This window comes from Lolium rigidum, chromosome 3 (genome assembly GCF_022539505.1).
Source record: "Lolium rigidum isolate FL_2022 chromosome 3, APGP_CSIRO_Lrig_0.1, whole genome shotgun sequence".
NCBI lineage: Eukaryota > Viridiplantae > Streptophyta > Magnoliopsida > Poales > Poaceae > Lolium > Lolium rigidum.
In genome coordinates this window covers 291,572,566-291,587,271 of record NC_061510.1, presented here as the reverse complement: position 1 = coordinate 291,587,271, position 14,706 = coordinate 291,572,566, and the positions used below count along the sequence as shown (strand labels likewise).

The window sequence follows — 14,706 nt, the reverse complement described above, 5'->3', positions numbered from 1 at the left end:
ATAAACTTACCAAAAAAGACGAATAATCAAGAACATGGAAAATAAAATGATTTAAGATAGATGGTAGATGTGCAATAATAAGAAAAGTGACTAAAGGAAGTTGTAATGTCTCTAGAAAAAATGAGGCTGTTCGTGACTTACGATATCCAGCTGCGCGAAATGGTTCAAGAGCTTTTGCTACAAGTGAATACTGTTGGCAAGCAAATTACTGTTGGCAATGGCAACGTCGGAGCGTGTGGGAGTTTAGCGGTTCCAGACTTCCAGGGGAAGGAAGCCTAGCGTTTGATGAGCGCGAAACGTGAACCGACCTGTGAGAATCAATTTTCCCCAAATCCTCTCGTCTTCTGAGCTGCGACTGTTCACCGCCGCGCGCCGGTCGCTTCACCTCCCCGAACAAGATTTGCATATACTCCAGTGGCCATTGTCTGCCTACCATGCATATGCAATCAACTGATAGAATTCATACTAGGTAACCTGAGTACCTGACACGAAGGTAATCCTAGATTTGATACTGCATCAATTGCAATTGTGTTTGTTGCTAATATATAAACGAGGGGAGCCGCACCCTTGAGCATCCTCCCCCTAAAACCCTAGATTGCTTTTGTTTACCAGCAGCTCCAGTTCCGGCCAGCATGGGCAAGCCCAAGGCCAAGAGACTCAAAGCGTCGCACCATGACTCAGAGGATGCCGCGAGCGGCGCCGCAGCCAGCGCCATCGCCGAATCCTACAACGAGCAGATACGTCCGCTCCTGGACGCTGTGGACCGCCTGCGCCACCTGAAGGTCACGCAGGAAGGCATCCAGCTTCCGACCATCGTCGTCGTCGGCGATCAGTCTAGCGGCAAGTCGAGCGTGCTGGAGTCGCTTGCCGGCATCAGCCTCCCTCGCGGCCAGGGCATCTGCACCCGCGTGCCGCTCATCATGCGGCTTAAGGACGATCTTTCCACCGAGGGGTCGGAGCCCGTGCTGCAGCTCGAGTACGGCAGCGGACGCGTCGTCACCACCTCGGAGGCCAAGGTCGCCGACGCCATCGATGAGGCCACCGCGGAGATCGCCGGGTCTGGCAAGGGCATCTCTGACGCCCCCATCACTCTCGTCGTGCGGAAGCGCGGGGTGCCGGATCTCACCCTCGTCGACCTGCCCGGCATCACGCGCGTGCCCGTCAAGGGGCAGCCCGACGACATCTACGACCAGGTCTCCAGGATCATCCAGGAGTACATCGCGCCCAAGGAGAGCATCATTCTGAACGTGCTCTCCGCCACCGTCGACTTCCCGACGTGCGAGTCCATCCGGATGTCGCAGCAGGTGGACCGCAACGGCGAGCGCACGCTTGCCGTCGTCACCAAGTCCGACAGGGCCCCCGAGGGCCTTCTCGACAAGGTCACCATGGACGACGTCAACATCGGCCTCGGGTACGTCTGCGTCCGCAACCGCGTCGGCGACGAGACCTACGACCAGGCGCGCGCCGAGGAGGACCGGCTGTTCAAGAAGCACCCGCTCCTGTCCAAGATCGACAAGTCCATGGTGGGCATCCCCGTGCTGGCGCAGCGGCTCATGCAGATCCAGGCGGCCATCATCGCCAAGTGCCTCCCCGACATCGTCAAGCAGATCAACGACCGCCTCAGCCGCAGCAGCGGCGAGCTCGAGCAGATGCCACCGGATCTCAACAACGTCGCCGACGCGGTGCGAGCCTTCTTCCACATCGTCAAGCGGGCGTGCACGTCCCTGGAGAAGATACTCGTGAGGGGCGAGTTCGATGAGTACCCCGACGACCGCCACTTCCACGGCACGGCGCGTATCGCCGAGATGCTCAACGCTTACGCGAAGAAGCTGCCGGCGGAGTGCCCGCGGCGCGGCGGCGACCTGTTCCTGATGGAGGAGGTGCACGTCCTGGAGGAGACAACGGGCATCAAGCTCCCCGACTTCCTCCCAAGGTCGGCCTTCCTCGTCATGCTGAAGAAAAAGGTGGAGACCGTCGTGCAGATGCCGCACGACCTGGTCCGCGAGGTCTGGGACTACGTCGAGGACCTGACGGTGAAGATACTGCTGCATCACTCGGAGGACTTCCCGCAGGTGCAGCCGTCGTGCCGCCGAGCAGTGCAGGGCCTGATGGACAAGGCCCGAGCGCAGTCGGCGCGGCACGTCAAGGAGCTGATCGAGATGGAGCTGGTGGCCGACTACACATCCAACCCCGATTACACCAAGACGTGGTCCGAGCTCATGGAAGGCCACGGCAAGTTCATGGAGGCGGTCAAGGACCATTCGCAGCCCTCTGCCCTCACGCTGAAGGGCTTTGGGAGGGTGGAGGTGGCGCACATGAGGATACACGACGACCTGGCCGGGCAGGCGTTCGACCTACGGGCTCGCCTGGCGGCCTACTGGAGGAGCATTGTGCTCCGCCTCGTGGATGGGCTGGCGCTGCACGTCCTCCGCGGCGTCAAGCGGCTGGCCGAGGACGACCTCGAGGTGGCCTTGTCCGACGAGCTCCTGGGGAACAAGATGGCCGGGGTCGAGCGGATGCTCGCGTCGTCGCCCGCCACCGGCAGCAAGCGCCAGCGCCTCAAGAACAGCATCGTGTTGCTTCAGCAGTCCAAGGATGCCGTGGCTGACATCATGGACAGGATTAGCGCGGTAGGGGAAGTGTAGGCCACACCCACATGCCAGCGTCTTGTTTCTTACTGTCTCACCATCAACTTTGTGGGAGGTCAATATCTAAGTCGATTTCAAAATCTTCATCTACAAATTGATTATATTGGTCGTGGATCCCAATTTATTTTCTGTTGAAGGGGAGTTGTGAATGAGATGGTCTATTGGTATCACACTTGTAGCCAATGACAGAAAAAATAAGACTGCACTCATCCCCGAAACAAACTTAAATTGAAATTGGGAACAATCCTCCCTCCAACTTCTCACACGTTGTTAACGAATGAAAAAACTTGGTGCAACGCTATCCCTGTCAAAGAGCCTCTGATTAGTAAAGATCTCCCTATTATATATTGGTTTGCACTTTGTCTAGATAATCTAACAATCACGCATCTCACCCTTTCCTCTCCCTTCCCTCTCCTTCGAGCGAGAAAAAGTAAAGCTTCTTTGGACGTGCGCGCTCGTAAGTAGCAAAATGCGGGCACTTGGAAGTAGCAAATGTACTATGACTGTTGCTAGCAGCACATCGGGAGCAAATAGTCATGCTGCAAAACATGGTACTCCCTCTAATCCACAACAAGTGTTGTGGAAAATTTGAACTAAAACCACGACATTTATTATAGATCGGAGGGAGTAACATGTTTTGGATGAACTGTCAACATCCTCAAAAGGCTAGAGGATGCACACGAGCAACTGATTTCAGAACATAGCAATGTACTTACCATATTTTCATTACCGGTAACTGAAAATATAGCAACAATGTGACCACTGCCGCCACTCCAGTGAACTGGAAACCATTTAGCTGAATTGTACCTGACGACTAACACAGACAAGTTTCTAGCAGACAAAGAGATCGAAAGAAACCTAAAACATAGAGATACCGGCTGACATTACAGCAGCTTTGGAGCACAGAAGGACTGGAACAAACAGCAAGACCCAACAAGCCATCTTAGTTGTCAGCGGTGGATGAAGGCACAGCATTGTGGTCACTGGTTGACGGTGTAGCATCTCGTGGCATCTCAAAACTGAAACCTGCGCAATTCAAAAAAAAAAAAACACGATAAGTATGGCTCTTTAATGTCCACGTTGATATAGACAGCAATTTCGGATTTCAATCATTTTGAAGTAGGCGAATTAACATGAAACTGGACCAACTATCTTGTTAAGATGCATCTAAGACAAAAGTTCTGATTAAATATATTGCAGTAAATAGCTTTCTGAGGGCAGCATATGGCCATTTTCCTCCACAAGTGGCAGTTCCTCTAGTAGTGACAGGCTCACAGCCAAGCCTAAACGGTGATTCAGCCTTCAGGAGATCACGCAGAAGTGTGGGAGGCAATGGCAAGCTGCTTTTTCAGTATTAATAGGAGAGATGGGTATCATGGGCATCATTCTCGTTGAGCAAACCAGTTGGAAGCCCCAAAACAGAAGCCAGCTAGCGGAGTACAAGAGTGGAAGTAAACTGGTTTAAAGTTGGGAATGCCTGTTTTCATCATCAGTAAAAAGTTGCATAGAACTGAATCGAACCCAAATGATCTACAAGCAATGCTGTATGACAAAGAAAGTATAGATCAACTAATTTAGTTCAAACTTAACAGACATCATAACTCCATTGATGCTAAAGAATAACGGATTTTGAATTCAGAACGATTTGTAAAGGTGGTATTCCTGTAACTGATGTGTATTTACAGCAGACATCTTAGAATGTAAAGGTTAAAACATTCTGCCTAGCTCTTGGAATTACTACAAGTAAGAAGACTGCAGAAAACTTGCAAGGCATGGAGAATGAAAATAGTGAACTTACAATATGGGTGTGACTGGTTGACTTTCAACCTAATGTGCTCAGGAGGTATGCCACATGTACTCAAGAGCTTCAAAGTTTTGGAAACCCTCTCATTCATCACTTGACATTTGATGTTAACTACCTTAAGGTGTTCACATGCAAATGTTTGTTCTACTGGATCATGGTTTCCATCGTCCACTATTGCAATAGGGAGGCCCTATAAGAAACATGTCATTTTTGTGTGATCAACCGAATATAAATGATACCTTTACTAATATAGAAATGTTTCATTTAGACCATACCTTACTGTTATAGAACAGAAGTGTGAGCTTCTCAAGAATAGGTGAGTGTTGGAGAATGCAAACTAGTCCATGTAAGCCATGAGCCACACACCACTCATTCAGTAACAGAGTCTTTAAATTGCCAAATATGGGGCAACGAGTCAAATCCCTTCTGTAGACATACTACAGAAACAGCAGAAGAATACGAATATTCTCAAACTCCATTTTCCAAGTTATATGAGGAGATGATTGAATTCAGTAAAAACTTGAGGTAGAACATTATAAATTATAATGCAACTTAAAAAGGAGGAAATGTAACCTTAAGCTGTTAAACTATGCCGTTTTGTCCTATCAAGTCCATATATTATTAATTCCTCTGATCGAAGGTGCACTTAGACAACAACAACAAATAGTTTCAGGGTTCCAATCAACTAATCAATAATGCATGATTGGACAAAGTATAATAGTTTAGTCACTTAAAGCATAAGATCAAAACTTTGTGTACATTGATATCAGCCCTGATGTTATGTTCAATAAGTTTCTCTCAATCTAAAATTGACATAGTGACTGTACCATCTCAGGCTCTAAAGTCATACAGAAATTAACATAAGTCGATAAATCTTTAGATTCCCAGTTGCACAACGTTACCATAAGATCTAAAGCACAAAACCATATTGAAAAGTATAAATCACAGTTCATAATTATCACAAACTAACCATCAGATCCAAAGCAGAAAACCATATTGCGCCCTCCATTTCAAAATCTAGTGCATGTTAGTCTTCTCCTGAGTCAAACATTGTAAACTTTGATCAAGTTTATTACTACCTCCATCCTAAAATAAGTGTCTCACTAGACGGATTTTAGTTATAGATACCATGAGTCGCCGAGGCTGCGACTCAATGTATAGTCGACAAAAGTCGTTGTATAGTCAGCATAAGTCGATGTATAATCGCAAGTCCCCATGTTTTTTGGAAAACGACTCGGCGACTATACAATGACTATTCGGCGACTATACATCGACTCAAAAACCATGATAGATACGTCCATATCTAGAAAAAGTTGAGACACTTATCTTAGGACAGAGGGAGTACCATTATTGATTCTATATACTTGGTCAAAGTTCACAATGTTTGCAGTATTAATATATTTTCTTTATACATGGTCAAAGTTCACAATGTTTTACTAAAGACAAAACCAATACGTACTATGTTTTGACATGGAGGGGTATTACGATAAGCATACATTTTTATGCATGTCTAAGCATGGAAGAGAACCGGTGGATATCAAACAACAATAAGAGCAGATGGTAATAATTATACGCATACCACGTTACGGTCAGCTATCAACTCCAGATGGATAGCATTGGACAAGCCATTGAGAAGCACACTCCGATAACCGCCAGCAGGATAACCGTAACAATGTTCACAACTTTGATTACCACATTTCTGTACCCTAGGACTGATAGCATCACACCAGCTCTCATCATACACATATAGCCTAATGAATGCTTTTTGGAGGAATGGCATGCTTTCAAGGATAGGAGCCTCGCCAACAAAATCACTGAGCTCCAGTGAAATAAGACTTGGTGCAGAAATCCAGGTACGGGGACGCAGATTAAAGGAAGAAAAACTGGTGATGCGCAGCCGCTCTAGCGATTTGGAAGAGATCTTGTGCACGCAAATGCTGCAACGCTGCATACTTAGACTCTTTAACAAGGGGCAGCTTGAGAAATCCAGAGATAGTTCCGAGTCAACAAGTGCAGAGCATTTTTCCAAATCAACTTCGCAAAGATTTAGGGTCGTCAGGTGGTCAGAGACAAGAGGCACTGTGAGTTGTATACTATCGACGACACCAGCTTCGCAGAAGACGTCGAGCACCGGAACCTTGCAGATCAGAGCATACTGGATCCACAGATTGGCGTATGGATATGACACAGCTGCCTCGGATTGACGAACCTGGATCTCGAACTTGTCGAGGGGCAAGTGGCCTCGGAGGACAATGAGATGGTTCACGAACTCGTTGAAACCCTCGGCGGTCTCGAACTGCTCTAAACCGACGAGGCGCAGGCTGGGCATTTTCTTCCAGAGCCCGCGCCACTCGCGGGAGAGCTCGCTGCTCCGCACTGCCTCGTCCGCGGGCAACAAAGAAAGCAAGCGCAGACGGAGGTCGAGAGGGAGAGCGCTGATTCGGTCGTCGCCGCTCGCCACAGCCTTATCTGCCATTCTGAGGATCGATCTGAGATTCACACCTCACCTCAGCTACGAGCCGGAAGCTGCGGCAGCCGCCGCCGCCGCTAGGAAGTGGGAACAGAAGACGAGAAACCTCTCTTGGCAGTGTTCCCGGTGGTTGCTCTCACTTCTCAGCTATCAGAGCAAAAAAACCATGAAGAAGCTATGGGCAAGATTGGATCTTGGGAGAGGACGGAGGCTAGCAGAGATGAACAGATGAATCCCCTCCGCTGCATTTATCACAGAGCAGCTACTGTCTGGACATTTGAGCTTCGAGACACGAGAAAGTGATACAGGAGAGAGAAGTCCGCTAGACCAGTCAGAACGAAATTACGTGCCGTTTCACCGTATTCCATCCGACTTTGGTACAATGGGATAATAGGGGGTGACAATTACTACGATGGAGCGCCAAGTTTTTTTTAAAAAAATTCGAATAATCTATTTAAGTTTTTCCAAAAATTAAAATAATTTACGCACACACCTACTAGTATATTCTCTACACGCATAATTTATGACATATTTATTTAGTAAATTTTCTACCATATTATTTAAAATAGGTTTGCTGGCACCCGGTTGCAAAAAAAGCACGCCCGTGAGGATGGTTTTTATGGTGCAATCGAAGGTACATGTTCTGCATCGGACAAAAATTGAACAATCTTTTGTCATAAATGAATGAGAGCTTGAGCGAGAATAATAGAGCTAAAAGATTATACTACCTCCATCCCAAGGTTTAAGGCTTGATTATTTTTTTTAAGTCAAACGAAATAAAGTTTGACCAAATTTTTAGAAAATCTATGAACAATATGATATTTTGTAGATACCACATGAAAATATATTTCATTATCTATCTAATGATATTGATTTTGTACTTTTCGTATTAATAATTTTTGATAAAAACTTGGTTAAATTTGACATAGTGTGATTTCTAAAAAAAAATTACTTTGGGATGGAGGTAGTATAAGGTTGGCCATAGGGTGTATGAAAGTAGTCGTTTTGACTTATGAGATCATATACTTATCGTTTTGGCATCACGGACAGGACTAGCGTGGCGGCAAGGGAAGTGTAGTGCACATGCAAGCGTATTGTTGAGATGCCCTTATTTCTTATTGTCTCGCCATCAACTTCGTCGAAGGTTAATATCTAAGTGGATTTCAAAATCTTTATCCATAAATTAATTCTACTCGTGTCCCATGATGAAATATTGGGCAACATAGACAACAAGGCATTACCCACATATTTTTTGGAATATATTAATATCGAGAGATACTAATTATATCCCGCCTATGTAACAACAAAATACCCTATTGATAAAAACGGATACACATAGCCAAAAAAATAACGCGGTATTTCATGCCTAGCGAGGTGGCGGCAACAAGTATATTCACCACCAAGACAACACATGAACTTCAGGCTCTCCAAAAGCAATGCATCCAAGAAAAGAACAATGCACAAGAGCCGTCGATGCCCGATCAAATGATCTAAGTTTTTACCTTGAAGATAGTTCCCACTCTTAAAATAATATCTTCAACAAGGTCATTGTCAAACACAACCAATTAAGGCCAGACCTTGGATTTTCGCCCTAAAAGGTATGACCCTCTGCGGCCACCCTCACTTGCATACTGCTGCTGCGAAATCCAGAATACCAAGCAAGTCTTTCAACATCACAGAGACTCGAACCTCCATCGGTAGTCCTTGAAACCAGCCTTCATGATATTTCTCCGCCTCTGATTTCACCATGGATCATAATGTCATGTGATGCACCGAACCCAACTGGTGGCCATGGGCCTGCAACAGGAAAGGCGGCGGCGGCGGCGCAGGGACGACTCTCCACCGGATCCGGACATACCACGCACCGAAGAAGATCTAGGAAGGCAGCGCAGGAGATCCACCTAGATCAGATCTAGGTTTCGTCCGAACACCACCCGCCCCAACCCTGCATCCGCCGCCGGCCATGGCGCCACCGGAGAAGGTCTCTGCCACCACCCCGACGCAAGGTCGCCGCCCTGGTCGCAGATCGGAGACTCGACGACTCTCGCCACCCCAGCAGCTCCAGTGGCGGACTCCATCTTTCACCGCCCCATGTCACTTTCGGCGATAGGGGGAGCCGTCGCCGGCAACGCGGCGAGGGGATCCGATGCAGCGGGGGTGTGCCCTGGCGCCTCCCTGGGGAGAGACGCGAGGGGGTCTCGGGACGCGAGCGCGGGCTATTAGGAGAATGACGACTATTTCTCTGTTGCTTTCTTGTACTCCATATAATCCTAGATGGAGATCTTCTCATCAAATGGAGAATAGGGTCTACAACAAGTCAATAAAATAACTATTTCTTGTTCAACAGAAATGAGCAACATTTTTATATTTTGAAAAGCTAGGTGGCTGTGGCTCCAGTGACTATGAATGTCTGATGGTGCTACAACTGTAGCCAATTATAGAAAATCAAACTGCACTCAGCCCCAAAGGCAGTTTAAATGAAATTGGGAGCAATCCTCTCTCCAACTTCTCTCACACGCTCTTGCGACTCTTCTCTTCTCTCGACGCAAAGACCGTATGGGTTTCTACTCCGTCTGCATCTCCGTTTCGAGTTGGACCTGCTCTGTCTCACAACGCCGGACAGGGTAGAAGAATCACACTAATCTCAAGGCAACTCGTCAGAGAGCTATAAAATCGACCTGACATCATCGGAACGATGGAACCCAGTCCCACGTCCGCCATCAGCACCAACTTTAGACTACCATCACAATTCACAGGTCACAGACTGAACTGCTCAACCCTCGTCTCTGCTCCATCTTCTTGCCCATGCTTGGCCATCATTGTTCACCATCTTGTCCCTGACCCACCATCGGTACATATATCGCCATGTTTTCATGTAATGGGTTTGCGGGGTCCTGAAGTACACACTGTCAAATCTGTGTTGGGCTCAGATGATTGTGGTCATGTTATTTAGTGAAAATAGCTTACCAAGTTGTTAGCATATCGCTTCTCCTGACAAAAACAACCGGAGTTCCGCATCTGGTCTGAAAAAACAACAGTCCAGCTGACCGACTGTTTCATGTTAAAGCGGCTCACTTAAAGCTAAATGGAGCGGAATGTACCATGGCTGTTGCTAGCAACATAGGGAGCAAGCGCATCCATGCTGCAAACATAGTACCGTAAGATGTTTTGGATGAACAAGAACTGACAACATCCTCAAAAGGCCGGAGGGGGCACACGAGCAACCAACTTCAAAACATAGCAATGTCCTTGCCACAGTTTAACTACTGATAACTGAAATATAGCAGAGATCTGACCGTGGCCATTACCACTCCGATGAACAGGAAACCGGTGTTGCTGAGTTGTACCAGACGACTAACACGGACAAGTTTCTAGCAGACCAAGAGACCGAAATAAACCTAAACATAGAGATAACGGCCTAGACAGTGGCCACATTACAGCCGCTTCGGAGCACAGAAGGACTGGAATGAACATCAAGACCCATCACACCATGTTGGTTGTCAGCAGTGGATGAAGTTTGTAACGTCCCCGTGAGTGGATCAAGGCACAGCTTCGTCGTCACTGGTTGACGGTGTGGCATCTCACTACTAGTAGCTGAAAGCTGCACAATTTTTTTAAAAGATGCACGATAAGTATGGTTCTTTAATATTTTCATTGATATAGACGGGAATTTCAGATTGCTTGGCTAGAATTTGAAATAGACAAATAAAAGTGTCACTTGATCAAATATCTTGTTAAGACGGAGTTAAGACAAAAGTCTGATTAGATACTGGAGTAAATAGTCTTCTGAGTCACAGGCCTAAACGGTGTATTAGTAAGAGAGATGGCATCATGGTTATCTTCTCCATTGAGCACAGTGGTAAAACAGAAACTAGCTAGTTGAGTACAAGAATGGAGGTAAACTGGTTTATCATCATTTAATCAGTAATGTTACGTAGAATCAAATCCAAATGATCTGCAAGCAATGGTGTATGACCAAAGGAATTACAAAGTAACTAATTTAGGTGAAACTAAACAGACATCATAACTCCAACCGCTTACAACCCAATTTTGAACACGGAAGGATTTCTAAAGGTGGTACGCACTCTAACTGATATATAATTTCCTCGGGAACACTGATAATTCACGAAGGCTTCCCAATACCGTCATGTGGGTTGATAATCCCCACGGTAGCACCAAGTACACAAGGGACTGCCACTTGCAGTAGAGGTTCAGATCCCCATTATGTTAGTTTCTTATTAATTAAAGATATGATCAGTTTCCAGGTTAGTTTTCCTTACTTATATCTCCCAAGTTAGGTTGTAACCAGACTATATAATTCATTTCCATATAACTGAATAAAGCAAGCAAAAATGATATCAATCTAGTCTCATCCCCTTTTCTTCCCTCGCCTTGAGGCATGGCTGCCTTTCATGACGCCGTCGCACCTCTTGGGTCCAGGGCCACACTACACACACGTCAGGCCATAAGGCAATTATCCACTCTTGGCAACAGATAAACCTGGATACATATCCACTGTATCGCGGTATCGGCCAAATAAAAATCGAAAATACAGATTTAATGTGTTGGATACTCGGTAGATACATTTTAAACACATCGAGGATACGACCCGTCCCAAAACCCATTGAGAAAACCATAAAGAGCCACCCCACGGTTCCTCTCTCCGAGACCGTGCTTCCCCCTCCCCTCCGTGGCTGTCCTTGCTTCTTTTCCTCATTCCCCTCCTGCCGCAGCGCTTCAGGTCAGGCCGCCGGAGCAGCGCAAAACAACAACAAAAAAAGGCTGAAACAGCCAGTAAGCTACGCCCTCTCACCTGCAAGATCGACCTTGCTGTTGTCTAATGAGTGCTGATTTCCCCTTTCTTTCCGATCTCCTTTGCTTAAGGAGCAGCACTCCCTCTTTGCAGTGTGTACTAAGCTAGTGAGCTAGGCCTACTCTTTCGCTTGTTGTCGTAGGAGAAGAACAAAAGACATGATATATATATGAAGATAATTTTCTGTTTAAATCATGATATGCGAATTATAATTTATTATTAAAATTGTTCAAATGTATCCATGTATCCTTATTTCTAGAAATTGACGCATCTGTATCCATTTCGGTGCCGCATAGGAAATAAAGCAGACATCTTAGAGTGCAAAGGTTAAAATCTCGTGTCTTACTTTTAGACTTGCAACAGTTTAGAAGATTGCAGAAACCTTGCAAGGCATGGAGAATGAAAATAGTCAACTTACGATATGAGCGTAACTGGTTGAGCTTCAACCTAATGTGCTCACAAGGTACGCCACATGTACTCAAGAGCTTCAATGTTTTGGAAACCCTCTCATTCCTCACTTGACATTTGATGTTAACTACCTTAAGGTGCGGACATGCAAATGTTTGTTCTACTGGATCATGGTTCCCATCGTCTTTCATTGCACTAGGGACACCCTATAAGATACAGAACATTTTAGTGTGATCAGTAAAATATACATGATACCTTTACTAATACATAAATATTTCATAGACAACATACCTTAGTGTTATAAAACAGAAGTGTGAGCTTCTCAAGAATAGGCGAGTGTTGAAGAATGCAAACTAGTCTATGTAAGCCATTATCCACACACCACTCGTTGAGTAACAGAGTCTTCAAATTGCCAAATACAGGGCAACAAGCCAAATCCCTTCTGTAGATATACTGAAGAAATACCAGTAGAATAGAAATATTCACAAACTTTATGTTCCAAGTTATAAGATGAAATAACTAAAGTCATGGACTGTGGGTAGATTATTATAAATCAAAATGGAACTTTTAAACGTGGAAATGTAACCTTAAGCCTCTAAACTATTCGAATTTTCCTATCAAGTACCTATAATAATAATTCCACTGATCGAAAGGTGCACTCTGAGAACAACGAATGTTTCAGGGTTCAAATCCACTTATCAATAATGCATGATTGGACAAGGTATAATAGTCTAGTCACTAAGAGCACAAGTTTGACACTTTGTTTACATCACCCCAGATGTTATGTTAAAAACTGAACATATTGATTATACCTTCTCAGGCTCTTATAAGTCTTAAAGAGAGTATCATGAATCGATCAATCTTGAGTTTCCTAATCGCATAACGTCAGAAACTTAAAAAATTATAAACACATAGTTAATAATCATCACAAACTAATCATCAGATCCAAAGCACAAAACTAGCTCTTGCAGTATAATATAAGCTTATATTTTTATGCATGCCTAAGAATGGAAGAGAAGCAGTGGATAGCAAACAGCGATAGAGTAGACGATAGTAACTTTATGCATACCACTTCAGGGTCAGCTATCAACTCCAGATGGGTAGCATTGGACAAACCATTGAGAAGCACACTCTGGTAACCGCTAAAATGGTAACCGTAACAACATTCACAACTTCGATGGGCATATTTCTGTACCGGAGGATACATAACATCACACGAGCCCTGATTCTCACTGAGCCTAATGAATGCACTTTGTAGGAATGGCATGCTTTCAAGGACAGGAGCCTGGCCACAGCAATCACTGAGCTCCAATGAAACAAGACTTGGTGCAGAAATCCATGTGCGCGAGTGTGATAAGAAAGAAAAGGTGATGAGCAGCCGCTTTAGCGATTTGGATGAGATCTTGTCCACGTAAATGGTGCACTTATCCATGCTTAGACTCTTTAACAACGGGCAGCCTGAGAAATCCAGAGATAGCTTCGAGTCAACAAGTGCAGAGCACTTCTCGAAATCAATATCGGTAAAATTCAGGGTCGTCAGGCGCTCAGAGACAAGAGGCACGGTGAGTTGTATACAATCGTCGACAACAGCTTCGCAGAAGACGCTGAGCACCCGAACCTTGCAGATTAGAGCGTACTGGATCCACATATTGGCGTATGGGTACCGCTCAGCTGCCTCAGATTCCCGGACATCGATCTTGAACTTGTCGAGGGGCAAGTGGCCGCGGAGAACGATGAGATGGTTCACGAACTTGTTGAAACCCTCGGCGGTCTCGAACCGCTCTAAACCGACGAGGCGCAGGCTGGGCATTTTCTTCCAGAGCCCGCGCCACTCGCGGGAGAGCTCGCTGCTCCGCACTGCATCTTCCACGGGCAACATGGAAAGCAAGCGCAGACGGACGTCGAGAGGGAGGGCGCTGATTCGGTCGTCGCCGCTTGCCTCAGCCCTGTCTGCCATTCAGAGGATCGATCTGAGATTCAATCTCACCTCGGCTACGAGCAGGCCGCCGCCGTTAGGACGTGGGAACGGAAGACTGAGAGACCCCTCTTGGTAGTGTTCCCGGTGGTTGCTCTCACTTCTCAGCTATCAAAGCAAGAAAACCATGAAAAAGCTATGGGCAAGGTTGGATCTTGGGAGAGGGCGGAGGCTAGCAGAGGTCAAACAGATGAATCCCCTCCGCTGCATTTATCACAGAGCAGTAGCACCAGAAAGTGATACAGGAAACTGAGGAGAGAGAAGTCCGTTCAAGAATACAACCCTCAATTTTGATTTTGGTGACACTAGTGAGAACGGAATTAGTTGCCATTTGACAAAATTCCATCCGACTTTGGTACAAAGATCGACAAAACTTTGGCTCAGTTCTTTTGTCAGCTTAAATTAAAATAAGCGGGTTGACTGGTTATGGGAGAAGCTGGAGAATATTTTGAAGAAAGTCCAATTTCCGTCCTTAAATTTTTGGACAAGTTTACTTTTTAACCTATTTTCTTTTAGTTTAGAATGGACCTTGAATTTTCAGAACAGCCGACGTTGGAATGAAAGTCAACCAACTTAATTGGTTTTGAA

General features: G+C 45.9%; 2 protein-coding genes across 3 annotated transcripts; one reads left to right on the top strand and one right to left on the bottom strand.

Annotated features, from left to right (window-relative positions):
• The first annotated feature begins 632 nt into the window (after positions 1–632).
• On the top strand, positions 633–2,645 carry LOC124704725 (dynamin-related protein 4C-like). Its single transcript, XM_047236993.1, has one exon. It carries the CDS (start codon positions 633–635, stop codon positions 2,643–2,645), a length of 2,013 nt encoding a protein of 670 aa, XP_047092949.1.
• Positions 2,646–10,151: 7,506 nt separating this feature from the next.
• Positions 10,152–14,185, bottom strand: LOC124699665 (putative F-box/FBD/LRR-repeat protein At5g56810). 2 transcript variants are annotated; one of them, XM_047231928.1, is made up of 4 exons: positions 13,213–14,182; positions 12,435–12,596; positions 12,154–12,349; positions 10,152–10,523 (listed from the first exon to the last, which is right to left on the bottom strand). In XM_047231928.1, exons 1-4 carry the CDS (start codon positions 14,098–14,100, stop codon positions 10,510–10,512), a joined length of 1,260 nt encoding a protein of 419 aa, XP_047087884.1. In that variant the 5' UTR covers positions 14,101–14,182; the 3' UTR covers positions 10,152–10,509. The 2 variants fall into 2 exon arrangements, with proteins under 2 accessions (XP_047087884.1, XP_047087882.1); XM_047231926.1 differs by lacking the exon at positions 10,152–10,523 and having other exon boundaries at positions 11,749–12,349; positions 13,213–14,185.
• Between the last annotated feature and the right edge of the window lie 521 nt (positions 14,186–14,706).